This window comes from Gopherus evgoodei, chromosome 4 (assembly GCF_007399415.2).
Source record: "Gopherus evgoodei ecotype Sinaloan lineage chromosome 4, rGopEvg1_v1.p, whole genome shotgun sequence".
Lineage (NCBI taxonomy): Eukaryota > Metazoa > Chordata > Testudines > Testudinidae > Gopherus > Gopherus evgoodei.
Window position 1 is genome coordinate 135,804,590 of NC_044325.1, and position 26,943 is coordinate 135,831,532.

The following is a 26,943-nucleotide window of genomic DNA, read 5'->3' on the forward strand; positions in this document are numbered from 1 at the left end:
TGGATGCATAGAATGGAACACACAGACAGGAGATATTTCTACATACAGAGAACATGAAAAGGTGGAAGTACGCATACCAACAGGAAGAGTCTAATCAATTGAGATGAGCTATCATCAGCAGGAGAAAAGAAACTTTTGAAGTGATAATTAAGATGACCCATAGAAGATGTGAAGAGAACTTAACATAGGGAAATAGATTCAATTAGTGTAATGACCCAACCATTCCCAGTCTCTCTTTAGGCCTGAGTTAATTGTATCTAATTTGCATATTAATTCGAGTTCAGCAGTCTCTCTTTGGAGTCTGTTTTTGAAGCTTTTTGTTGCAAAATTGCCACCTTCAAGTCTGTCACTGAGTGGTTAGAGAGGTTGAAGTGTTCTCCTACTGGTTTTTGAATGTTATGATTCCTGATGTCAGATTTGTGTCCATTTATTCTTTTGCACAGAGACTGTCCGGTTTGGCCAATGTACATGGCAGAGGGACATTGCTGGCACATGATGGCATATATCATGTTGGTAGATGTGCAGGTGAATGAGCCCCTGATGGCGTGGCTGATGTGTTTAGGTCCTATGATGGTGTCACTTGAATAGATATGTGGACAGAGCTGGCATCGGGCTTTGTTGCAAGGATAAGTTCCTTGGTTAGTGTTTATGTTGTATGGTGTGCGGTTGCTGGTGAGTATTTGCTTCAGGTTGGGAGGCTGTCTATAAGCGAGGACTGGTCTGTCTCCCAAGATCTGTGAGAGTGAGGGATCATCTTTAAGGATAGGTTGTAGATCTTTGATTACCCTTATCATTACACTAATTGAATCTATTTCCCTATGTTAAGTTCTCCTCACACCTTCTATGGGTCATCTTAATTATCACTTCAAAAGTTTCTTTTCTCCTGCTGATGATAGCTCATCTCAATTGATTAGACTCTTCCTGTTGGTATGCGTACTTCCACCTTTTCATGTTCTCTGTATGTAGAAATATCTCCTGTCTGTGTGTTCCATTCTATGCATCTGAAGAAGTAGGCTGTAGCTCACGAAAGCTCATGCTGAAATAAATTTGTTAGTCTCTAAGGTGCCACAAGTATTCCTGTTCTTTTTACTTTAGCTCAGGTGACTGTACCTTGTTCTTTTTCACTGCAAAGGGCCTGGGCTCAAAACCCGCCCTTGGCCCAAGAATTGGGCCATCTCCTGTCTATCTTTCCAGTCACAGCAGGATGGCTGAGAAAGAAAATCCATTGGACCCATCCTCAAGGTGGAGAGGGGGAATGTATTTGGCCCCTTCTCACTACACATCAGGTTGGAAGTGGAGAGAAGACACTTCACCTGGTCACACCGGAGGACAAGGGCAGGAGATAGATCTCCTAACACCAGGGTGGCGCGAAGGACTAGGAGACCGTACATCTCGTCCTGCCTCTCACAGAGTCTAGCCCTAGTCCTCAGCTCCCAGTCCTGGAGCTCAGGAGGGTCATGTGATTAACCGAAGGCCATGAATTATTCACAGCTCGTCCTCTCAAGGAGGATTCAGTTCCTTTGCAGGAAAGGGCCTCCTTGAACAACTGCGGAGCTTTGCTGAGAGCCAGCAGCTCTGTCATGGAAACCCAAGACCTTCGGGACTCTCAGCATCCTCTCCCTGTGTTTCATTTGCTTTGACATGCCGTCTCTTCGCTCTCCCGTGGCGGCACGGAAGAAGACATGGTGGATGCTTTAATAAAGACAAGTGGGATTCTTAGATGCCGGCAGTGACTTTGGGGGCCCCAGCAGTCTGAATGCTGTTGAGTGTCCTGTTACAGACCTACAGAGTTTATTGATTGTCGGCAAGCTGCATTCAAATCATGAATTCTGAGTTCACTCATTAAAATGACAAATTAAGCTGGCAGCCCCTGGGTTTTCTTGATTTTTTTATTTCCTTCTGCAAGTGAAACCTTGCCCGGATTATTCATCGCTCCAACTCATTAAGAAGCATTAGACAGACCTGGCACCTTTCGGAGGCAATGAAGAGGTTTGTTTTGTGTCTGTTTTATGCTCCCACTTGAGTGTATTGCAAATGACCTCTCTGAAAGCCCCCTAGTAGGGGACGGAGATGCTAAAGGAGCGGGGGAAAAGAAGCTGGGCAATCGAGCTGCGGCCAGGGGGCACAGAATTGGTGTGGCACGGCAGAATAAAGAGAGCCGAGTAAGCAAGACACAGGCTAACACAGCTGATGCCTAAGTAGCAAGGTGCTCGCTATCTATGCTACTCAAATGGCCTCCGTTACTGCAGTATGACACTCCCAAAACCTAGAACTCATAACACCCCTGGGCTACTATCCCCATTGCACAGCTGGGGAACCCAGGCACAGAGGGACTGTAATGTGCTCAAGGTCACATAGGAAGCCTGGGGAAGATGGAGCACAGGTCTCCACCAGCTTGGACTCATGCCCTAATCACTGGACAACCCTGCCTCCATACCAGAGCAGGAGAATGCTCATGTGTTTAAGGTGCTCGAATGATGTGGCTTCCATTGTCTGTCTGTTCTGTCGCATGTTCCTTGTACAAAGCTTGGGCAAACCATGTAATCTCCCTGTGCCCTAACTCTGCATCTCTAACATGCTGCTTCCTTTCTCCCACCTGGTCTGTGTGGCCCAGAATTTTCGGAAGGGCTCAGCACACACCCTCAGGGCATTAGTGGGTGCAGAGCAATGTGGAAAATCAGATCACTAAGTGTCACAAAGGGAGGCGCTGGGTCCTGAGCACTTGGGAAAATCTCCCCCACCCCAACAGCTGTGTCTGTTCTGAACCAGGTGCAAAATCACAAGGCGTAGTTCTCTCTCTTAGGGTTTTATTCTGCCCCTGAGCACCAGAGTCTCTGAGCATTTTCCACGTAAAACTCAATAGCAAAGCCAAAAGGTTGTTATAAAAAGAACCGTGATCAATTGTTCTCCATGTCCACGGGGGTAGTAGGACAGACATCATCAGCTTCATTGCAACAAGGGAGATTTCGGTTAGATATTAGGAAACTATCAGGGTAGTTAAGCACTGAACAGGTTGCTTAGGGAAGTTGTGGAATCACCAGCACTGGAGGTTTTTAAGAAGAGGTTAGACCCCTGTCAGAGATGGACGAGGTTTACTTGGTCCTGTCTCAGCATGAGGGCATGGAGTAGCTGATCCCTTGAGGTCCCTTTCAGCCCTATGTTTCTAGAATGCTCTGACTCTAGTGGCATTTCTGCCTCCATTCCTTTCAGCGCTGGGTTCCAGCCCCCCACCACATACACAAACTCACATTGACAGTGCATTTTGCTGTGGCATGCTGACACAGTGTCCTTTGCACCAGGCTGTGATGTGATGTGATGAGCGTGGTCGACGTGTGTGGACACTGCACTGTGAGGTGCTACCATGCCGCAACCCCCCCCCCCCATGGGAAAATCTCATGATGTGAACATCACAATGCTGCAGTGTGGCAAGTTTGTCATGACAGCAGGCCCAAACTGTTCAGGGGGGCATCCCTAGGGTCTGGGGGTGACCATTCTAGACCTGAGTCACCTAGCTTCCTGGGGAAGAGCTGCCTGGAGATGGTCAGATGTGAGGCATCATGAAGACACTGGATTCCACAGGCAGCAGAATGGACTGAGTCGGCCTGGGATTTTCCAGCAGGAAAACGTCCTCCTGATGTAGCTCTCAGTGACATGGGCGTAAATCAGGAGTAACTCCTCCCAAGTCAATGAAATGATACTGGTATAAGTGAGAGGAGCCTATAGTTCCTGCTTACAGGGCTGCACACGGGGAGGAGTTTCTTGAGTCCTCTTGGTACCATTTTGATGATGACAAGCTCAGCCATTTCCCTGAGCACCTCATGCTCATCAAGTTTTCACCCTGAATCCCGTCCCCCAGCTGCTCCACTCAGGTAACTGCCATGCTTCTCGCTACAGGCCACATCCCTTCCTCTCCTGACAAGGTTGCTTGGCTGAGCCAGAAAGTCTCCCATGCCCCCGCTGAGCATCGTGCCACCAGTTTGATTTTCACAGCTTCTCCTGAAAGAGATGAACTCTGCTGTTTGCTTTGAGAGCGAAACACCGTTTGTCCCCGAAACGTGGCCTGCTGGGGGGTTTGGATTTCAGGTCACAGCAGGGAGAAAATCAGCCTTTATTCAGGTGCTTGACAGGCCCAATAACAGGGTGAGCCCAGCTGAGACCCAAACCTCCATTGTTCAGGTTGGTTCTAAATGCCACAATTGTGCTGGTTCTCTCCTGGGCAGAGCTGCCATCTGTTTGTTATTTGCCCAGCAGGACAAACTGATCATGTCACAACACTGTGCTGCTCTCTCATTCCTGTCTCTGGCGATGTGCCAGCATGTAAGGAGATTGTGATACAGATAAATACAGCTGGGATGCTTCATAGATTTAAATGCATCCATCTACCCTCTGAGGCAGGGCAGGGCTATTATCCCTGTTGCGCCGGGGGCGGGGGAAGAGGGGAGGGATAGAGGCACATGGAGGAGAAGTAACTTGCCCAAAGTCACAGAAGAACGCTTTGCTAGAGCAGGGACTTGAACCCAGGTTTCCCAAGTTCAAGGCTAATGCCACTGAACCATCCTTCCTGTCTGGTCTGTCACTCAGCATGTCCCAGCAGAGAGCTTAACACCGGAACCTCTCTGGTCACATGTGAGATCAGATCACCCAGGCCTTGTGACTTGTAAGCTAGCTTACTCCTCTCTTTGCTTTTTCCTCCATCAGTCTCTGAGGTTTAGGGTAGAAAGTGAACAATTATCATGCTAATGGCTCCATACATTCCCTCATTATTTATTAAGCTCTAGCACTAACCACTTGACTGAAAAATAATGCCAGGGGTATGATCAGAATGAACAACGCTGATGACAAAATATGTTCCAAGCCCCACACGTCTCGCTGGGGAGAATCTGCAGTGGCCCATTGGCTCCCTTGAATTCCCTTAGTTCCAGCAGGATGAGGGTCCCAGGTTTACCAACCCAGGCTAGTGAAAGAGATTGTTTCATTCAGTGGCCAATCAGGGTCAGGGGATTCATGTGCAGTTTCTGCCCTCTGCTGGCCACTGGTATGGAAGGTGTTGGCCTGTTCTCTCACTCCTTTAGCCAGTGACTCCTGATTTACACTGGGGTGGATGAGAAGAGAATTAAGCCTCTACCTGTTGGAAGAAAACAAACCAACTCATAGATAATCATGAGGCTATTTTCATGTTATCGATCCTGGCTACTCCAGCTAGAGGGAGAGGCACCTACTGATTAGGAGAAGCTTTGCATAGTTACTCTGCCTCTTAAAGTTGGTATGGCAACTCCCACCTTTTCATGTTCGCTGTATGTATATATATCTTCTCACTATATGTTCCATTCTATGCATCTGATGAAGTGGGCTGTAGCCCATGAAAGCTTATGCTAAATTAAATGTGTTAGTCTCCAAGGCACCACAAGTACTCCTGTTCTTTCTGCTGTGAGGAGCTGCCTTTTTGGGGGGCCATCCTACAGGCCGAAGCTCAGCAAGAGAAGGCCAAATGCCAATCAAGTTCGGCACAAGAATGTATTTCAAAATGAAATGGAGTCTACAGCTTCACCCAGATGGGACAATCAGAGGAGGAGAGCAAGGCTTGCCCACCAGCAAGAATGAGGTGGGGGAGAGGGGAGATAACTCTCCAGGCACAGGGAGTCAGAAGGGAGTGTTTAGAGGTTAGGGGTTTCACAACTCCTTCCACATGGAAAAGCAGAGATGTGGTGTTATGTCCCAGGTTCCTGGGAAAGATACTCAGTTGTGATGTACGGAAGTAGGAGCTTTACAGACATGTCTGCATGGCACTGGTAGCCGCACAGCCTGGGGCATCAGACCTTCTCTTGGCTCAGGGGCAAACCTAGGGAGGATCCTGTCCGAGCAACTTTGTTCCAATGCCGGGTCAGAGGTCTAGCAGGAATGCCCCAGGGCATTATGAAGGTCATCAACAGACTTGACCTCTTCAGCTGGTGAATTGGGGGAACCTTTTTCTTCCCTTCCAGCACTTGGTCACAGTGAAGGACTGCTCATTAGTGAATCTTCCTTCCTGGGATGTTCTCAAGGCCTTGTCTAAGAGATGTTAATGTATTTTGACATTTCTAAGCACCAGCTGTGACTAAAATGCAACTTCCTGAATAATGGAAACCTAGATGGTTATAACAGTTCCAGCCCGTCAGAAGACAGATCCTCAGCTAGTGTAAATCAACGTTACTCAGTGGAATGACACTAATTTACACCAGCTGAGGATCTGGCCCGGTAATCCTCATTGCATTTCCTCCTGTGTCAAAGTGATTGTTCTGCTTTTCCAAGATCCAAGAATGGAGCGGCAGCAACAGCTGTGTGATGGGGCGCCTGCCCCACACTGGGCTCTAAGAGACTAACAGAGCCCTAGGGAGGCTGTGCAGGAGCCAGCCAATCAGAGAAGGACTGAAGGTAGCTGCCAGTCAGGGCCAAGCAGGCCCATATAAAAATGGAACTTAAGGGCAGAGGAAGGCAGTTCTCTGCTGGGAGCCCAGTGAGGAAGGACTGTGTCTCTGGAGGGCTGAGAGAACTGCCAGAACCCTGGACAGAGCAGTGCTGCTAGTGGGGAGCGAGAGGCAGCTCCCAGCTGGTTGCTGGGATTTGCAGGCTGAGGCCCTGAGGCAAGAGCAAAGAGGATGCTGATGCCACGAAAAACTGGCCAGACAACTATGGGAAATGGCTGAAAAGTGAACTGCAGGTCCCCAAAAGGAGGGGAGCAGAGTGTGTGGCAGGGCCGGAGTGCTATGCCACTGAAGAGGATGCCATGGTCCTCGGACACATGTGGGTCCTAGAGCAGGAGTGACAGTGGCGAGGCACCACCCGAAGAGGGCGCACTAACATGCTGAGTTAATCCCCAAGACTGCCAGCGGGAGGCACCACAGTGGTGAGTGAACCCTGTTACAAGCTGCATATGACTTAGGATGAGGGGAAACAGGTGAGTGGTGGCTCTCAACTCTCTGTCAGAGCTGATTCCAAGTAACAGAACAGGGGAGGGTTAAAGGTCTGAGTCCATTGCGAGCAGCCTGAGTTGTAAAATCAAGGTTGCTAGTGCCAGTCCCAGTCATGGAGGTGCTGAGTGTCCTTGTGTGAAATGAATTTGGTGGTCATGTGCACACATCATAAAACCCATCCGCACAACCAGCATCAGTGGGCAAGCCTAGTAGAAAGGCTGTGTTTCAAGGGGCATGAAGTCTGAAATGCCCCCTCACCTCGAGCAGTATTGCAAAGAGCTACCAAAGGAAGCCATTTGCAATAGACAAGTTTCATTGGTCCTACAAAATCCATAAACCATGCAACATATTCCTAAGAACCCTCTGCTGACACCTTAACTGTGTACAGATACAGAGCACTTCTGTAATAAGCACGAGGGGAGGATTGCTGCTTGCAGAATACCCCTCCTCATGGGCTGATTAAAAATCTCCGTTTTCCAGGGCTCCCAAAATGCTGCTTTTCCTTTCATCAGTGCCAAAACTCTTACTCAATGTACTGAAGCTGCTGAACAACCAGCAATTGGGGTCGTTCTACAGAAATCAGGCATCTGACTGCAGTTCAAATGGAGATGGAAAATCGCAGGACATCCAATTTAAAAAGAGCAACTTAGAAGCAAAACTGAAATCACATTAAATGTCACATTATTCTGTGGATGGCCCTTCAAGGATACATGGCCATTACTCACCCAATGTGTCTTTTAAACTATGACTCATCAAGTAATTACTGTATATTTCACTTCTAAACTGCAGCAGATGAAGAAAATAGGACGATCACAAATTCTGAATAGACACAGGACCAGATCATCAGCTGTTGCAAATTAACATAGCAGTCAGGGGAGCTTTGTTGGTTTGTACCAGCTCTGGCTATGTCTAGACTACCTGCCTTATCGGCGGGTTAAAATCGATTGCTCGGGGATCGATATATCGCATCTCATCTAGACGCAATCTATCGATCCCCGAGTGCGCTTATATCGATTCTGGAACTCCACCAACCCCAACGGAGTTGCGGAATCGACAGGGGGAGCCGCGGACATCGATCCCGCGCGGTGAGGACGGGTGAATAATCCGATCTTAGATATTCGACTTCAGCTACATTATTCACGTAGCTGAAGTTGCGTATCTAAGATCGATTTCCCCCCCGTAGTGTAGACCAGCGCAGAATCTAGTCCATAAAATTGAAATCAAGTCTTATATGTTCTCCTGCTACCTCACCCTACTCCAAACCCAGTAAAGCAGCTCCAAATGGACAATAATGGTCAATGTGATTTGGAAACAGATTCTTGAGTAACCCTTGATTTGTTTCTAGGACAAAGGCTATACCTCTGTGCATGTGTCTTCCGTACACCTCAGGACAATTATATCTGCATGAGCCTACCTCCCCTATGATTGTGCAACTAATTACACGTGGGTCGAAATCTTATACACATCTTAAGGTAACTTTGAGACCCTAATTTCCATAGACACAGACATAGCCAGATTTATATTTCCAGTATACAGTTCTAATGACTCCTGGGTCCCTACTAACACTTGTGGGGCATGGATCAGTGTTCATGTCGCACTCCCTGTCAGTACCCGGCCTAAGCCGGGGAAGCTAATGATCCAACCAGCGGACCAAATTTGGTGATGAATCCTGGTCACATGCCACCTGAGGCATGTTGTGCATAAAGAAGACTAACACATTGGGGTTCTTCACCCCTAATTTGAAATCCAGCCCCCAGATTCCTGTGTTATAGGATACCAGCTCCTTTGAAAAGAGATGATAAAGATGGGGAGAAACGCCATCCAGTGGACTGTCAGGAAAAAGAATCTCATTCACCCACCTCTGGTTTGTACTAAGCTGCAGCTGGGGAGCCATTTTATTTCCATGGCTACGTGACACATGGATTAATGTGGACCTTTCAGCCAGAAACACAGTAAGTGACCATCATACTTTCTGCTCTTGAGAGTAGAACTGGATATTTCAGACCTTTTAGGACTGATTGGATAGAATTGCTGCTTTATCAAATGAATTCTCTTTCTCTTCCCCCTCCCCCCCCCCCAGGATTATGGCAATTTTGCCTTCCTCTTGTTGTGACACACTTTGTTTGCTTTGTTTGTACATCCAGTTGACCCCTGAAAGAAAACTGGTCAGTTTCACTTTCTGTCTCTAGTCAGTTTCACTTTCTGGTTCTCCTGTTTAGCACCCTGCTCTAGTGTCTAGATTTCCAGCACTGGAAGAGATTGTGGACATTTTAAAATAACAGCAGTATTTCCTTTTAACTATTATTAAAGTTTCATTTGGATAGAGTGTCTACAGCCCAAAACGGGGAGTCAGGCGTTTTGAGTTCTAGCCCTGGGTCTGCCATAGACTTGCTCTGTGATCACTAGCAATTCATTTCACCATTCAGTACCTCACTTTTCATGTCTGTAATACAGGGGAAATGATATTGGGTCCATCCCCTCAGTGAAGTGCATGGAGATGAAAAACATTTAAGTATTATTAAGGTGCTCACCATTCATTAAGGCTTCCAACATCACAGTGAGATTGGTAACTACTATCTGACTTATTTCACAGGTGGGTAAGCAGAGAGCTGAGTAGAACTAGGTGAAAAAATGTATGTATTTTCAGGAAAAAAATTCAAAAGAATCTCAAAACTTTTATAAGTTTGCACCAAATTTTTTATTTTTCAACATAACCAAGTATTTTCTTTCATTCTTTCTTTCTTTTTGCTGATTAACAGATTTCAGCCAACTCTAGAGTTGAGTAGTATTGGGTCTTGAGTATGAACCATCAATAAACCACACTTGGTTTCCCATTGGTTCCTTTCCTGTTTCTCCTCTGATACTATGATAAAAGGAGAGACTACAAAAACTATCTTGAATCAAGATTAGGGTGTGTAATTTAAACCCACAAAAAGTGAACACTCTGCAGGGCAGGTTAAAGCAGAACCATCCACTTTCACTAAGACCTTATCTACACGACACAGTTTTGTCGATGCAAGTTACACTGATAATCAAAAAATGGTATAATTACATCATTTGGGCATGTTCACACAACACTCGTATTGGCAGAGTGCATCCACAGTTGATGCTCTAGCATCAACAGTCAGAGCAGTGCACTGTGGGTAGCACCTCATTGTGCTACTCACGGCCTTCTGCAGCTAGGAGTTGTGGGAAGGCGGACTGGATCCCAGTGCATCATGGGTGCAGGCTCAATGTCCCATGATGCAGTTTTTTCTGTCCCATCATTCCATGAGCTTCTGACTTCATTTTGCAGCATTTTTCATCAGCCCCTGTTTATTGTGTGCCCACCATCTCTGTCTGAAAGAATGGATCCCACACTGCTCTCTACTGTTGTGGTCACAGTAAAGCACACATCATGGATGGTCATGTAGTATAGCATGAATTCCCACTCTGAACAGGAATCAGAATTGCCTGTCCTGCTGTGTGCCCATCTTCAGGAACACTAGCCTGTACAGAAAGCTGCAAGCAGGGACTTTCTTTCACAGATTCCAATGGGGGATGTTGAAATGCTCAAGTGATCCTGGGAGTGTACCCCTTACTCCCATGGCTCATGAAGCCTTACACAGGAAACCTGATAGCAGCAAGGAGTGCTTCAACAATGGGCTGAGCAGGTGCAGAATGACCACAGAATGTGCCTTTGGCAGATTAAAAGTGCGCTGGTGCTGTCTTTATGGCTGACTAGCCCTAAATGAGGAAAATATTCCCATAGTTATAACAGCCTGCACCTGTCCTCCTTGTTGCACCTTTGGTGCTTCCTTATCTAGCAGAGGCACTCCGCCGGTGTATAGGGTTTTCCCCTGAAGGCCACATCTGCTGAAGCACAAGAAACAGAAGCATGATTGTTAGTTCACACACAGCATTGAATCGTTATAGTAAAATATACCTCTTTCTACAAATTGCTTTCCCACTGTCCCCTGGCAAGCACACATCTTGGTGAACACCCTAAACATGGCCTGAGGGGGTGGGGGGAGTGATGTTTGGCGCTCAAGATGGGCAAAGTTTTTCAAACTAGGGTCTGCAAACTCCTGGGGTTTCACAAGAGTACTCCAGGTGGTCCGCAAGCCCCGCTGATCACTCTTCTCCCTCCCTCAACTGCTCCCCCTCCCTCCCAGGGCCTCACGCACACCAGGGAACAGCTGTTCAGCAGCGTGCAGGAGGCGCTGGGAGGGAGGGGGAGGAGTGAGGATGGACTGCACTCAGGGGAAGGAATGGAAGGAGGTGGGGAAGAGGTGGGGCCCTGAGGGAAGGGATGGGGTGGAGTGGGGGGGGTGGGGTCTGGGGCTGAGCAGGAGGTTTGCGGCAAGTACCTGCAGGAAAGTTTTCTAGAGATCTCTCTGAAGGATTCCCATGAAAATTTGGTGTGAATCAACAAACTCTTCCACCACACTGCTTAGCTTCACAAGGGAATGTGGAGCACATGCAAACTGGTACATTTATATCCTTTCACCAATGTCTAAAATATACAGAGCAAAGGACAGTTCTACCTCATATAACCGAGCAGCAGCAACGTATCCACAGGCCTGATGGTGGCAGATGTAGGGTCACAAGCGGAGATAGGGACCAAACTTTGTAAAGGGCAGGGCTTAGCATGGCCCCTACCCCCTCGGCAGCATCTCCAGGGGATCCCATTCTGAGATGCTCATCTCTCCCCATTCACTGAAGAGGGAGCCTAAGCACCTAACTCAAGTTTAGGGGATCCCATTGTTCTTCCAATGGTTTCCTAAGTATTTAAAACTAGGGGCTGGTAACACTGCGTATTGCCACACCTATGTTCCTGTGTGCTGAGTCAGAAGAGAGCTGAGACTGGGTCTACTTGGTCCGTATTACAGGCAAACAGCCTGGTGACTGTAAGAGGGCTGAGAATGGACATGACTCAGGCAAACAACCCTGAGACCAAAAAGAGGTTGTTCGGTTCATACCACAAGCACTGAGATCACTGGGGAATGCAGAACAGGCCCCATCAGTGCGCACCAGAGCCTCACCCCCAAAACCAGGGTGGGGAATTGAGAACAAGCAATCCCACTGCATGTCCCAGACACAGAGCCCTGAGCCTGGGGTGGCCAAATGGGGGTTACAGAGGCATTCTGGAGCTCCCCTTTCCCCCTGAGCTTGAGCAAGTAATGGTGCAGTGACTGGGTGTTGCTCATGAAGTCTGCCTGCCCATTCTGCGCTTCCTGTCGCTTTTCCTTGTGTGCCTTCTCCACAGCTCCAAATGCTTCTCTGACTGGCTAGGCCTTCTCCAAGACGAGTCTCATCTCATCTTCTGGGAGAACCTCATTGCTCCTGCAGGCGCCAAGTGCCAGCAAGCAATTCTCTGCCTCATTTATAAGTTTGTGGATTCTACTGCCATGGTTATATGCTTTCCTCAGAGCCTGACTGATGACTGAAGCACCATAGAAGACCAGTGTTCAACTCCCTGTTCTGCCACTGATTTCCTGTGTAACCTCATACAAGTCATTTAGCTTTTCTGTTTTCTTATCTGTACAGTGGGGCTAATAGCATTGTCCAGCCTCACAGGGGTATTGTGATGATAAATACATTAAAGATAGTGAAGCATTTTGAGTTTTACTGATGAAAAATGTTATATAAGAGCAAATTATTGTTATGTGTTGCATGCAGGAGATGCAGGCCCCAGCACAGGCAAATACCAGCAGTTCCATTGTATTGAGCCTCTTACCTGGAGACGGGGGGCAGGATTAGGAAAATTAAGATGCAAACATAATCATTAAATTATACTGTAGCAGTGACTTAATTATTCACTCTTTTTCTTCCCCTTAGATTGTTTGTAACATTGGCTATTTTATAACTGGCAGAAGAATTGTGCGGGGCCAGGGCTCAGCAGTCCCATCAATACAATTTAGTAAGGGAGAGTGTATCTGTAGCAAGCTATTTAATAATCCCCCTTTAGTTCTGCCCTCTATGGTTAGTGATATTTTTAAGAGAGTTGAGGAAACAGCTGCTGCAATCCCTTAGAAAGGCAGCTATTAAAGGAGGAGGAAAATCAGCCCATTCATCCACATCTGCCTCTTGTCTCACATTTGGAGGGTGATGCCCTTTGAAGTAAGAGGATTTGGCAATAGGGGTTTTAAAAAGACACAGAATCTTGCCCCTTAAAAAGAAAACCTCTCTCATTTCATTGTCTCTACTCTCCAGAGACATGGAAAATAGAGAAGGATGGTGCTTTTGTGGCTAAGGCATGGAACTGAAAGCTAGAGTTTGGCTCTTGTGTTATACAGACAAAACTACAGAGGATCTTTTCAGGGGGCAAGACAAAGACACCACATTTATTATGATAATTTGATTTATGACTAATAATTAATATCTTAATTCTTATACACACATTATACCTAATACCTATACACACACACACATTCACACACACACACACACATCCATCAGATGTTCTGCAGCTGCGGCATAGTTACCAGTCCTAAGGATAGTTTAAGTTCATAGCTTGATTTTGTAGCTTGGGTTTGTAGCTTGTGGCGGCTAACTGGCCAGGAAAGCCGGGCACAAAGACAAGCTGGATCTCTGTTGGGAAGGCACCGATGTCCTTCCATGTTGGCAGCAGAATGTTACCCAGAGTCTCTTATCTCACCCTTCTTTTTTATAGGCTTTTAGTTTGGATTCAAAGTCTATAGGTCTTGCTGTGTCCTGCTGCCTCTGGGTTTGGATTGATCACCCATCAATTGCAGGCATGACTTCCAGCCTTGAACCTGGCTTTGATCTTCCTTCTTTTGTTCTGTTGTCCTTTTCTTTTTAGGGTGGATGCTTCTTACTTTGCTTAGGGCTGTTGTCTAGGTCTTCAGCCACTGGTATTTGAACTTTATCTCATCAGGCCAGGCTGGGGCTGGAGGTTGATTCCGTCATCCATACATACCTAATTCACACATCTAAACTAAACTAATAAGATTACAGCAGGGTTTGCAAAAATGAAGGTTGGAGGAAGCTTTTACAAAATGGAGTGAGTGTTTTAAAATGGGGTTTGAATTACAATATGGAACAGAAGTTACAGTGTAGGCAAGTGTGCGGATGGTGAACAGAAGTTACATTAATAAATTAAAAACAATTTCATTTATCAGTTCTACACTTGGCTTTGCCACAGACTCTCTATGGGGCTCTAGAGTGAGTTGCTTAATTTCCCTGGGTCTAATCCAAAACCCGTTCCAACTTCAATCAGTGGAAAGACTCTGCCCATGTCCAGACTACCCCGCTGTATCGGCGGGTTAAAATCGATTGCTCGGGGATCGATATATCGCGTCTAGTCTAGACGCGATATATTGATCCCCGAGCGCGCTTACATCGATTCCGGAACTCCATCAACCCGAACGGAGTTCCAGAATTGACACAGAGAGTCGCGGACATCGATCCCGCGCCGTCTGGACGGGTGAGTAATTCGATCTTAGATATTCGACTTGAGCTACGTTATTCACGTAGCTGAAGTTGCGTATCTAAGATCGATTTTCCTCCCCTAGTCTGGACGAGGCCTCTGACTGAATTCAGTGGTCTTTGGATCCGGGCTCTGTGGCTCAGCTCCCACGCATCTGCTTGGAGCTTGTATGCTTTTTTTTCTCCCACCCTATTCCACTTGTTTATTGTTAGCTCTTCAGGGCAGGGACTGAAACCACCGGCTCGTGAACGTTTTCGAGATTTTGACTTTTCGTCTGAGTCAGAGAAAAATGCCAAAATCTCAAACTGTGCCGGGCTCCGGGGGCGGGGGGGGGGGGGGGGGGCAAGACACCCAGTTCCCGCCCCACTCAGCTCCAGCGCAGACAGGGGACATGAGGCAGCCGGCGGGGCCGCCCACTGCAGGCAACACGTGCGTGTGCTCCCTTCCTAACTGCCAGCCTTAGCATGACTGACATCTCCCGCGCCCTATCCGTGGAGCGGGCCAGTCGTTACCATCCAATCAAATGGTAGGGGAAGTTTTCAACTGACCAATAATGACTTTGGGGCGGGACAGGCTGCCACTCGCGCTCAGACGGGAGAGACATGGACTTCATCCTACCATATCGTTAGGGAAAGGCTTTGGGTGACCAATGAGAGCGGGGGGGCGGGATCACTGTGGTTTCGCGACGAATCGTTAAGATTGAGGGAACCCTCATCTAATTAAATGTAAGGGATGAAGCGTTCTCTGACCAATGGGAAATGGCGGGGCGGGATGCTGGTGCCACAAAGTAGAACCGTTAGAAATGACAGATGGCTCCACCAATCATAGAAAGGAGACTATGCCACCTGACCAAGTAACGATAAAGAGTAGGGCTGCGAGAGCGCGAGAACCGTTAGGATTGACAGACTGACTGTTTAATCAGAATGATGAGATTCCAGAGCTGTCCAATAAGAGCCTTCGAGGTGGGTCAACTGCTACTGAGCCATAAGAGCGCGAGAATCTGTAAGGAGAGACAGACCTCCCTGCCAATCACAACCTCAGAGTGGGTGGGTCTTCCGCTAGCGAACCTTGGGAACTCCTGGGCCACTTATTACTGACAGGCTCACTTTCCAATGAGGGGAGCGGGTGATGATTTAACTGTCCAATGGGTGAGAGGTGGGCGGGATTCATTTCCGCGGCAGGTTCCAAGATGGCGGCAGGTGTGTGAGCGCGGCGGTTAGTCGGGGAATCCGTCCCGGAGGTACCTGCCGCCATGAAGGGCAAGGAGCGCTCCCCGGCCAAGGCCAAGCGGTCCCGCGGTGGCGGCGAGGACTCGGCCTCCTCCTCTTCTTCGGCCCGGGCCGAGCGGAGCAGCAAGAAGCCCGGCGGCTCCGGCGCGGGCGGCAGCAACGGGGGGAAAGCGGCGGGCGGCTCCGGCGAGAGCAGCAGCCGGCGGGGCCTGCACCTGGACAAGGCCAGCCGGGGCGGGAGCCGCGAGTACGAGTCGGGGGCGGCGGTGAGCTCCGGCCGCCACGGCTACAGCAGCAGTAGCAGCAGCAAGAACGCGGAGTCGTCCCGGAGCAGCGGTAGCCGGGGCGGTGGGGGTGAGTCCCGGGCGCCGCCGGCCCCCTCCTCCTCGTCGGAGTCGGCCGGGGCGGGAGGAGGCGGCGGGAGCGGCGAGTACAAGACGCTGAAGATCAGCGAGCTGGGCTCGGCGCTGAGCGACGAGGCGGTGGAGGACGGGCTTTTCCACGAGTTCAAGCGCTTCGGGGACGTCAGCGTCAAGATCAGCCGCCTCCCGCCGGGCACCGGCGCCAGCGACGAGCGGGTGGCTTTCGTCAACTTCCGCCGGCCGGAGGACGCCCGCGCCGCCAAGCACGCCCGCGGCCGCTTGGTGCTCTACGACCGGCCGCTCAAGATCGAAGCGGTCTACGTCGGGGGGAGCAGCCGGCGCCGCAGCAGCCGCTCCCCGGCCCTGCTGGACAAGGATTCTCATTCTCCCTATGGGGCCGCGGCTGTGGGCGTGGCGGCTGCAGCGGCCGCAGCTGTCAGGCACCCCCCGGCCGGAGCAACCCAGAGGGCGCTGTCGCCAGCGGGTGGAGGAGGGGCTCTGGGCTACAGAGACTACCGGCTACAGCAACTCGCTCTGGGCCGCCTGCCTCCGCCACCTCCCCTGCCTAGGGAGCTGGAGAGGGAACGGGACTACGGGGCTTTCTATGATACCCGTGTGCGGCCAGCCTATGGGCTGGAGCGAGTGGCTGGAGTGGCAGCTGCTGGGGGCTTCCGAGGAGGAGGTGCAGGAGTTGCGGGTGAGGAGGAGATCAGTCCTGAAGATGATCAGAGAGCCAACCGCACTTTGTTCCTGGGCAACCTGGACATCACGGTGAGCGAGTCGGACTTGCGCCGGGCTTTTGACCGCTTCGGGGTCATCACAGAAGTGGACATCAAGCGTCCGGGTCGTGGCCAGACCAGCACCTATGGCTTCCTCAAATTTGAAAATCTGGACATGGCACACCGGGCCAAGCTAGCTATGTCTGGAAAGGTGCTGCTGCGCAACCCTATCAAAATTGGTTATGGCAAAGCCACTCCTACCACCAGGCTTTGGGTGGGTGGCCTTGGCCCCTGGGTGCCACTGGCTGCCCTGGCAAGGGAGTTTGACCGTTTTGGCACCATTCGCACTATTGACTATCGTAAAGGAGACTCGTGGGCTTACATTCAGTATGAGAGCCTGGACGCAGCTCAGGCCGCTTGTGCCCACATGCGTGGCTTCCCTTTGGGTGGCCCAGACCGCCGCCTCCGAGTGGATTTTGCTGACACTGAGCATCGCTACCAGCAACCCTACTTGCAACCGCTGACCCTACCACCGCCTGCCCACTATGAGCTAGTAGCAGAGGCAGCTGCCTTTGGGGCTCACCGTGGAGCGCCCCCAGACCCACTTCGGGGGGCACGGGACAGGACACCACCACTGCTCTATAGAAACCGCGACAGAGATCTCTATCCTGAGGCAGACTGGGTGCCACCACCACCACCTGTACGGGACAGGAGCAATCGAGCAGCTGCCTATGACCCACTGGAAAGTTTGGAGTGCCGACGGGATGGCTGGTCCCTGGAACGGGACCGAGGAGAGAGGGAGCTGGGTGGCACCAGCAGCAGTAGGGACCAACCCAGGAAGCGAAGATTGGCAGAGGATGGTGGCCGGCACTTAGACCGCTCTCCAGATAGCGAGCGTTCATCTGTGTCCCGTAAGCGACATTGTTTGGCCACAGCCTCTCCCCCAGACCGCAGTCCTGACCTTGGTGGGAGCAGGGAACGCTATGCTAGTGACACAGAACGCTTATCCTCCCGTTTGCTCCTGCTGGAGCGGCCATCACCTGTTCGGGAACCACGCAGGAGCAGTCTTGAACGAGGTCAGAATGAAAAGCGTGACCGCAAAAACTCTGCTGAAAGAGAGAGGAAGCACCGCACCTCCACTGCAGCAGCCGCCCAAGAGTGCAAGAGCCCAGCCAAAAAGGACGAGCGAACCACGGAAGGAGGCAGTGGTGGAGGGTCCCGGCTCAAACCTCCACCCCAGAAGCAGCAGCAGCAAGATGGAACGTCACAGGCTGGCGGGGCTCCCAAACTATGCCTGGCTTGGCAGGGAATGCTCCTGCTGAAGAATAGCAACTTCCCGTCCAACATGCACCTGCTTCAGGGGGACCTCAGTGTAGCTAGCAGCCTCCTGGTGGAGGGAGCAACTGGTGGCAAAGTGGCCCAGCTCAAGATCACCCAGCGTCTCCGCCTGGACCAGCCCAAGCTTGATGAAGTCACCCGCCGTATTAAAGTGGCGGGACCCAATGGTTATGCCATCCTCTTGGCTGTGCCTGGCACCTCGGACAATCGCTCTTCATCTGGGGCCAGTGATGCTGTCACCACCTCCACACAGAGGCCGCTCAGGAACCTCGTGTCCTATCTAAAGCAAAAGCAGGCTGCCGGAGTGATCAGCCTCCCTGTGGGGGGCAACAAAGACAAGGAGAACAGCGGGGTCCTGCACGCCTTCCCACCCTGCGACTTCTCCCAGCAATTCCTGGACTCCACGGCCAAGGCCCTGGCCAAATCAGAGGACGACTATCTGGTCATGATCATTGTCCGTGGTGCATCCTAAAGCCCTTGTGTTTTCTGTATCCAACCCTGCCTATTTCTCCTCCACACAGCCCCTCCAGTGTGTGCCAGGTGCTATGGGATACAGCCTTAGCCAACTCCACAATTATTTTTAATTAGATCGTTATTTGTAGCCAATTTTCCCCACCTGTTTTTCTGTAACTACAGTTTTCTATAGTTAGAAGCCAGGAAGGTTTAGCCTTCTGCCTGAGTAGGATATTTTGAGGATCCTTTATCAATGAAGCAGGCTTAACCTCCCTGCTACCCTCAACTAAAACTGAAAAATTCCCACTTCTTTTTTAATTTTAACTTTTTTCATTTGATCATTTTTTTTTAAAAGCAGGTTTAAAAACTTCTCTAGAATTACAAACTTAAAAGACCAGGTATAAAGCACTAAGTAGTTTAAACAGAAAACCACATACCAGATAGTGGACTGGCATTGACTCATTTTGAGTCTTTGAAATTCTGTGAAGGCCTTAGACCGGTAGCCCTAAGTTAAATAAGTCCTTTATCAGGCACCTGAATGGTTTCACTTTGAGTTGACTGACTCAAGGTTGATTTCTTTTAAGCGACTAGCACCTCATCTTGTGGTACACTGTAGCTCGAACATTGAATTCCTTTGTAGGTATTAATTTGAGGATTTCACTCAGTCCACAGAAATGCATGCCCAGAAGGTATGCTTTTAACAGGTGTGTTCCTCCTGTTCTGAGTTCCATTGTATCCCATATATGCACTTTGGGTTTGTAGCAGTAAGATTTTGGTAAATAGGTGAGGACTTTGTTACAAACCTTGAATGTCTTGTGCTTACTCTAGTATGCAAGAAACAAGTAGGTGCTTTAAGAACAACTAATCATTTGATGGGTTTTTTGTTTTTACTGCCTTTTTCAGAGTTGCAAGTATAGTGGATTCCACAGTGCAGACTCCAGACAAGTATACTCTTCAGAGAGGGCTTTTAATTCTGTGAAAATTAAACTATGTAAAGTTTTCATCACCGTTTTATCTTTGTTAATAGAAAGAAACTGCTGTCTGTCTTCTGAGGTACAGTAGAGTGGGCATTATGTGAGGTTTCATAGTCATTGGGACTGCAGTGTTTTTTAGCATTTTGGCAGAGTATTAAAAGTTCTCCAAAATGTTGAAAAAGTAGTTCACCTTGTTCAGCAAACCTAGTTCATTTTCATTTAAATTTTTCTCTATGCTTTTCTCCCTTGTCTTGATAAAACCTAGGGAAAAAACAGAGATCAAAACATTTTAAAGCCCCCCACTTTAGGTAGTCCCCAAATGAAGTGTAAATATGAATATACTTATTTACACTCTACAAACTTCTTTGTAGAAACATGAACATGATCTTGAACTTGGGTCTTCTTTTTCCCTAGGTTTAAACTATGGTTTTTGAAATGCGGCTGTGTGAAAGTGACACTGACTTACTCAGACCCTGTAGTGTATTCATTGTTCACTACTGACTAAAACTAGTTTTTGCTGCTCCTTTTTTCTAAACTAAAATTACAAACCTCATTTAATACTCTTAATGTTCAGTGAAAGTAAAATCCAGGACTTCTGGATTGTCCTTCAGCATGACTGTAATAGGCTTATAGAAGGCAGAATGCAGCTGTTTGTCTTGCTATTAACAGTGAGAATTGTGGTATTTTTGGAAATGGCACCAATTACATAAGGGATGATCCATATGTTGTAGGTAATTTAGCATATTCACTACTTGTGACAAAGAATGTCTGTTTTATTTAGCTGGTGTCTATGTTGCATATTATCATGTAATTCATCACAGATGCTGTGTTGCCCATTTCATTGTCCTTTAAGCATTTGTTGCATTTACAGTGAGTTTCCTCATTGAATTTGAGTTGCAGGAGTAAGTTAGAATCACTTTAAAGCACTGGGCTAATTACTCTTAGTGTTTTAAAGACCACCCATCCAACTTTACCACTGGGAATTCAAAAATGTAAAATACTAGCAGTAAGCTTGTTTGTATTCAACATTTAAACTTGCCAAGAACAGTGTTTGTTACTGTCATATGCAACAAACACCTTTTGGTGGCTTTTTTGTTTTTGTTTTTTTTAAACAAAAGAAACCAACCAAACTTGGGGTCAGAGTACACCTATCAGCAAATCTCTGACAACTAACACTTAAGGAAGTCCTCCTAGGAAGGCGCATTCTGGATGCACTTTCATTTTTCCTTGAAAATTAAGTAGTCATGTTCATTATCTCTGGCTTCTATGAGCTTGAGATGTGCTATACTGAAAATTAACATGGGATGGACAAGATTGTACTTCAAACTCCAGGTTTCTTGGTTTCTTATTTAATGAGGTATCTGCTTCTGTTAAATCTGGTTTATTTGCTGTTCTGTTTTGCAAACAAGGATTTGAAAACCCTTTAAGGGTACATAAAGTCAAAACAAGTGACAGGCAACATTTTGACACAGCACTTAGCCACAGGCTGCATCAATTCTAATACAGCTCTTTTGGCTGTATTTTCCCTTGCGCTATAGAAGCGCACAGCATTGGAATAACTGTCCACTTAAACCTCCTTTGCCATAGCTGACTGCTAGCAGAAGTCCATATTTAATGCCACTTCTGTATAGAGTAAAACAGATTTAGCAGAGTTACGTTTTCTGGTTATATTTGTTATTATGTGGCTCTGGTAAGAGCTCAGTATCTTTTCTAATGCTGTGTGCAGCTGATGTTCCTATATTTCATTAGATACAATGTACTGAATTAGCGTGGAAAAGGGATGTCCCTTTCCTGAATCATCATTTCATAGTGTGCTTTATACTTTGGGGAAAGAACCTCAAGTGACTCATACTTTTGTTAATATTTTAGATTTTTACAAATTGCAAACTTTATACAACTCTCTTGGCTGTTAGCCAATGGCTTTGTTTGCTTGAATCTAGTGTACAGTCTGTTTGCTGGCGCTGTGGCGTGAATCTCAAGGCTACCTCAAACTATTGCAAGGTATAGACTTCTGTGGTTTAGACAGTGATGTCACCCTTGCACGGATCGCAGAGGGGAGATGAGAGGTATAGGCAACACAGACAAATAGGTCTTAAACCTTTTTAAAGAAGGATGAGTTCTCAGTCAGATGTCTCTTCTTGCCAATGGTTGTTGAAGGTATTTTGGAGGCAGCCTCCTATGGAGGGCAGAGAATAGAGAACACAAGTTCCTTGCGTAGCTTAAGGAACCATCTAGTGGATGTTAGCTGTGGTGTGTAGGGCCTTGAGTATTAGTGGGGAATAGAGAACAAAATGGTGGGGTGAGAGTCTAAAGACTTCTGAGGTTTTGCTTGAAGGCTTCTGGGGACATCCTTTCCCAATTCAGTGTTGACAGCAGTGCTTATTGGGAGCCTGCTAAGAGCCTACTATGAAAAGATACCAGACTTGAAGAAATTGTTGCCGTGTAACTAGAGGATTTGGGATTCTTTCCCCCTGCCTCCCATTCTTAATGACTTTCTACAAGTAAAAACCAAGGACAGCTACTCCAATGAATCATTAAACTTGACATAAAAGTAGTCTTTGTATGAGACTTAAAGCAAAGCAAACCATATTATTTTGAAAATGTTAAATGAATTTAATTTCATGCAGTTCTAATTGTATGAAAATGGTGGAGTAGAAATACTACTTGAATAGTAACATCTTAAGTTTTGTTTATTAAGTGCATCCTTGAGTTGACCTCTTTGCTATAGTGCATCCTGCTGTTGGAATTATACAGCAAAATGAGAAGATATCAACATGTAACACTACATTTCATGTTTTTATTGAGAAGTTGCCTTCAGGAAATGTCCTTTGAGGAAAATCAAGTGAATTATAAACCATTCAGTTGATTTTCCTCATGGCTGATTTTTGACATGTTCTGTTAGCTGTTAGAAACCTGTTGAATATCTTCAATCCTGTATATCTTCAATCCTGTAAACCTAGTTTAACAGCAGTCCAAAAAAAACCTGCATTACTTGTTATGCATTTATATACAGAAAGTGACTTCATTTCAAGGTTTTGTGCCGGTGGGTGGTATTGGTGCTTTTCAAAGTCCAAGTAGAATACTTAGAAAGGCCTTGTTGTTTTTTATGTTCATCTGTATAGTGTGGGGAGGGGAAAACCTGTTGTTGTTTCAGTACAAATGTTTACCTTTTCTTTCCTCCTGCAAGCAAAGCTGGTGGACTGCGGAAGATAACATGGGATTCCAAGCTCTAATGGACCTTTGCGAAGAGAAGTTGTGGCTCATGTGGAATTTACATGGGCCTCTTGATGGAAGAAAGCTTATCTGTTTAGTATTTGTGCATTTTACTAAAATGGCAGCTTAAAAAAAAAAGTTGTGTATCTGCTATTGTGATGCCAATGCCCGTGTTTTAAAGTGGAAAAATGACCTCTTTGCTTTGTGCTGTGTACACAAGATTTCTGGAAAAGTAAAGGAATACCCTTTTTATGGCTCACACAGCTTAAAAGTAGCTGTCACTCAAACATGCGCTCACAGTTGAGCTGATTTTGTTTCATTCTAAATAAATTGTTTCTTTTGAGGAAAATGTTTTTCTGCCTGGAAGTGAATTGACGACAAACCTTTGACCCCTTTGTTTGCAGCTAAGGGGTACTTGCTGCAGCTGCTCAGTTGTTGATCTGATAGTTGTGGGTCTTGAGCAAGAAGCAGGGAGACCATCACTTTCATATTGACCATCCTGTTGTATCAGATCTGAAGAATCTAGTTCATTGTGTTGCTGTGGCACCTCCCTTTGATTGCAGTGAAGGGGGTCATTTGCTGCTAACTCCTCATCTTTACGAGGAAACGGTGCTGATGCGGGCATGCAAGAAACAGGGAAAACACCATAAAAGCCTCAGAACAGTGTGCAAGTCTGGGGCTTCGCTGGTTTGAAGAGCTGGAGTTCCTGAATTTTAAGTTTCTGATTTATTTTGTTCACCCAACTTGTTTGGCTTTAGTTCTGATTTTTTTTAATTTGAAGAAAAAGTGTGAAATTGCTTTGAATCATGCACGTAAACCTTTGCACCAAATTGCCAAAAGAAAAGAAAAATGAGTCTCATTAAAAAGTGTTAAATGATGTTAATAAAACCTTTCCTGACACACTTTGAGGAGCTCCTCCATCTCCAGGGGCTTTTCACCAGAGTTATGCAGTGATGGGTTTAGTTCTGAATGGATGAAGAATTCCAGAGAGCTAGTTTGTAATTAAAACGTTTGCATTGGTATCAGTGCCTTATTTTGGCCAGTTTTGAAGCAAATGTTCCACACGCCTTGGATGTGCATGCACCCTGATCGTTTCATAGGTACAACTGCACATTTGCTTGCAGTCACCTCAGTTTGTAGTACAGATTGTGAGAGGAAAATATGGAGGCACCTGTGAAAAAATTGTATGCTGTAGTTCCTGCATTATCCTGTACGGGGGCTCCTGAGCTTTGGAAGGCTGTTCCAGTACAGGAGTACAACTCCATGCTTGCTGCAGGAGACTTCGGGGCATTTGACCACACCAGAGCTCAAGAGGAAGCTAACACTGCTGCATCGTTGGCTTCAGAAACCTCTCGTGTTATGTTTGCCAGTCTTTGTTAGAATTAACTAGTCGCCGTATGACATGCAGATGAAGACACCTTGAGATGCGAGCTTGCTCTGGTTACCTTGAAACCGTAATCTACTGTGGATAAAGAACCCTGGTCCTGTCCTTCATCCATGCAGGATGATTGCTAGGCAACAGGTGCATATCAACAAAGGATGCCACGATTTTGTTCTGCAAGGTGTCCGTTCCCGTGGCAAACAGCTGTATAAATCTCTTATAAACAGGTAAGGGGGGTTTTAAAGGTCAAACTGAATTGTGATTTATAGGGAGAAGGTTATGTTGACTCAAGTGTTTTTTGTTCTTTATCCTCTACCCCTGAGGTTACCTACTAATTTTTACTAACGTGTTCACTCCATGTCAAAGAGCCATGACCACCAATCTTTGGGGATTGTACTGTACTCTTCAGTACCACTCAATGCTACATTTTAGTTTGGTCCTGGGGGTTCATGTTAAAGGATGCAAAGCACCTCTAGCAACTGGGGGTGCAAGACAGTGGTCTCTTGAATAAAACCTCAGGTTTTCTAGCAACCTAGCATATGTCTGCACTTCAAAAATAAAACCTGTGGCAATGAGTCTTGGAGCCCAGGCCTGCAGACTGGCTTTTGCTACAGGGCTAAAAATAGCAGTGTGGCTATTCCTGTTTGGGCTAGAGCGTGGCCTCTGAAACCTGGTGGGGATGATGGGTTTCAGTGTCTGAGGGGTAATGTACGTGCTACTATTTTTAGCCCTGTGGTGTGAACCCGAGTCTGTAGACCCAAGCTCTGAGAATTGCAATTGTGAGTCTTTTTTTGCAGCATAGACATACCCCTTGTCCTTCACCTAATGCTTGAATGAAAACACTAACAACCCAGAATACTACCTAATTTGTGTGTGTGCGTGTGCAGAGCTGGCATAAGCAGACTAAGCAGTTGCTTAGGGCTCCAAGCAGCTCAAGGGGCCCCCTATTAATTATTAGTGATGTTGTGAGGGGGTGGGAAATATTCCTGCTTAAGGCCCCCAATGGGCTAACACTCCCACAGGGAGGGTGGGTGTTTGTGAATGTGGGCACACTGAGGACTGGCCAATGATTCAGCAAAGCTGTTCATCTGTTTATGGTATGCTGGTATAAGTGTAGGATTAAGCTGCATAACACACATGCTCTGGAGCTGTTCTAGATATGTGATAACTAGAAAATTCCAACTTCATATGGAGTTTGTTTCCCACACGAGTTTGTATTCATTGTAGTCAGGAATAAGACATTTTTACTCAGTGTTTCCTCTCCCACCTTGCTCAGATATGCCATCTAAATCTTAAATTTGGTACAATAATTTTAATTCCATTTACAAAAAGTATGTAGACTTTGGGCCTGTAGTAGTACTGTGAATCAGAGGTGTGATTGACATGGCTGGGTTATCAATCCCAGCCAGGGCGATGGAGTTTTATTCATATGATCCAAATAATTGGGACATCTTCAAGAAGACAGATAATGGAGACAGGCAATCTGGGTGGGTGGATCAGTGATCGGGCATTTACTATCTGATTTTCATGTCCTTCCTGCAAATGCAATGTGGTGCCCCTAGAGGCTAATCCATAAGAGGCCCCTCTAGCTGTATTCAACATTCAGTATGAATCTCCTTTAATTAAGAGATGATTTCTACTCGCCCTGTATAAGTAGATACTTATACCCCAGTGATTTTAATTAGTGTTGGTGTGTGGTGCAGGGTGATTCTCTAATGGCTGTTCTGTAATAGTGAGTTATTTCTTCACAGGATTGTTCAGCCCCTTTGGATTGGTTAGAGGGATGCCTTAACGTGCCAGGTAACTGCACATTTTTGTTAAAATTAATAATTGTAAAGGTTAACAGTGCTTATATGCATTGAATTAATTTGGCTAGTGGGACTTCAGGTAAACAAGTTTAATGAGAAAATGGATTTATAAGACGAATCATTTAACTGCACTGCTGTGTTAACTGATTCTAGCCAAACAAGGGGAATTGGCTATTTTAATTCACACCCATGTTTCTTTGGAACTGTGCTCTTTATCTGCTGCAGGTGTGTTGTAAATAGTACAAAATTTCAATCTGCTCTTAAACTTGAAAAGCTGCTAACATTCACAGTAAGGTTTGTGTAAGACTTAGCGCTATACAACTAACATTTTATAGCAGAATGTCAAGAAATTAGATCATAGCGCGACACTGTCTCAGAGAACTGAGAGAGACAATATGTGCGGTGGTTTTCAGAGTGTGAGTAGTTTGGACAAATACTTTTTAGAAGAGTGAAGAATGTGACTACTTTGGAACTGAAGGAGTCTGCCAGCCATTCACTTGAGCTGCGTTATTGCTCACTTGATAACAAGATACTATTCAGCTCTCACTCCAGTAAACCATAAACCAATGGAGGACCTAATCTAACTTCATTTTGAGCATAAAGGATTTTTTCCATTGACTTTTCTAATGGGAGCTTGGGCCCTGTATGAGGGACCTGAGACGTTTGGGTATTAATTGACATCTTTCTCATTGAGTCAGGGCATCTCAAGCAGGAGCAGACCACTAATTGTACTGGAAACAGTCTGGATTCCTTTCGCTGGCTAGTCCTTGTATTGCCTCCAGTGAAGAGCTTACTCTAGTGATGTTACTTAAATCCAAAAAACAAATTTGACTGGAGAATCAGTTACATTCATATTAGTTTTACATCCTGAACTGAAGATCAGTTTGGCTTCAGATTTTAACTTTGGCTCAGAGTTGCTGCATTCTCAGTGTGCTTCTTGGACTATTTAATTATAATGACTAAAGGATCTATCGTGTTGGCAGCATTATCTAAATTAATACTAAGATACATGTGCTGTCCTGTTCAGGGCAGTATCTCTGCAGCACATGACAATGATATCTAGTCTTGGAAGCAACCTTGCATT

The 26,943-nt window shown here is 46.7% G+C and overlaps 1 protein-coding gene across 1 annotated transcript; it reads left to right on the top strand.

Moving 5' to 3' along the window:
* The first annotated feature begins 15,563 nt into the window (after window positions 1-15,563).
* On the top strand, window positions 15,564-23,023 carry RBM15 (RNA binding motif protein 15). Its single transcript, XM_030561212.1, has one exon. The coding sequence runs from the start codon at window positions 15,635-15,637 to the stop codon at window positions 18,500-18,502; it is 2,868 nt and encodes a 955-aa protein (XP_030417072.1). The 5' UTR covers window positions 15,564-15,634; the 3' UTR covers window positions 18,503-23,023.
* Window positions 23,024-26,943: the final 3,920 nt, after the last annotated feature.

Coding starts and splice junctions, on each gene's coding strand:
- RBM15 (XM_030561212.1), top strand. CDS start 15,635: ATGAAGGGCAAGGAGCGCTCCCCGGCCAAGGCCAAGCGGTCCCGCGGT.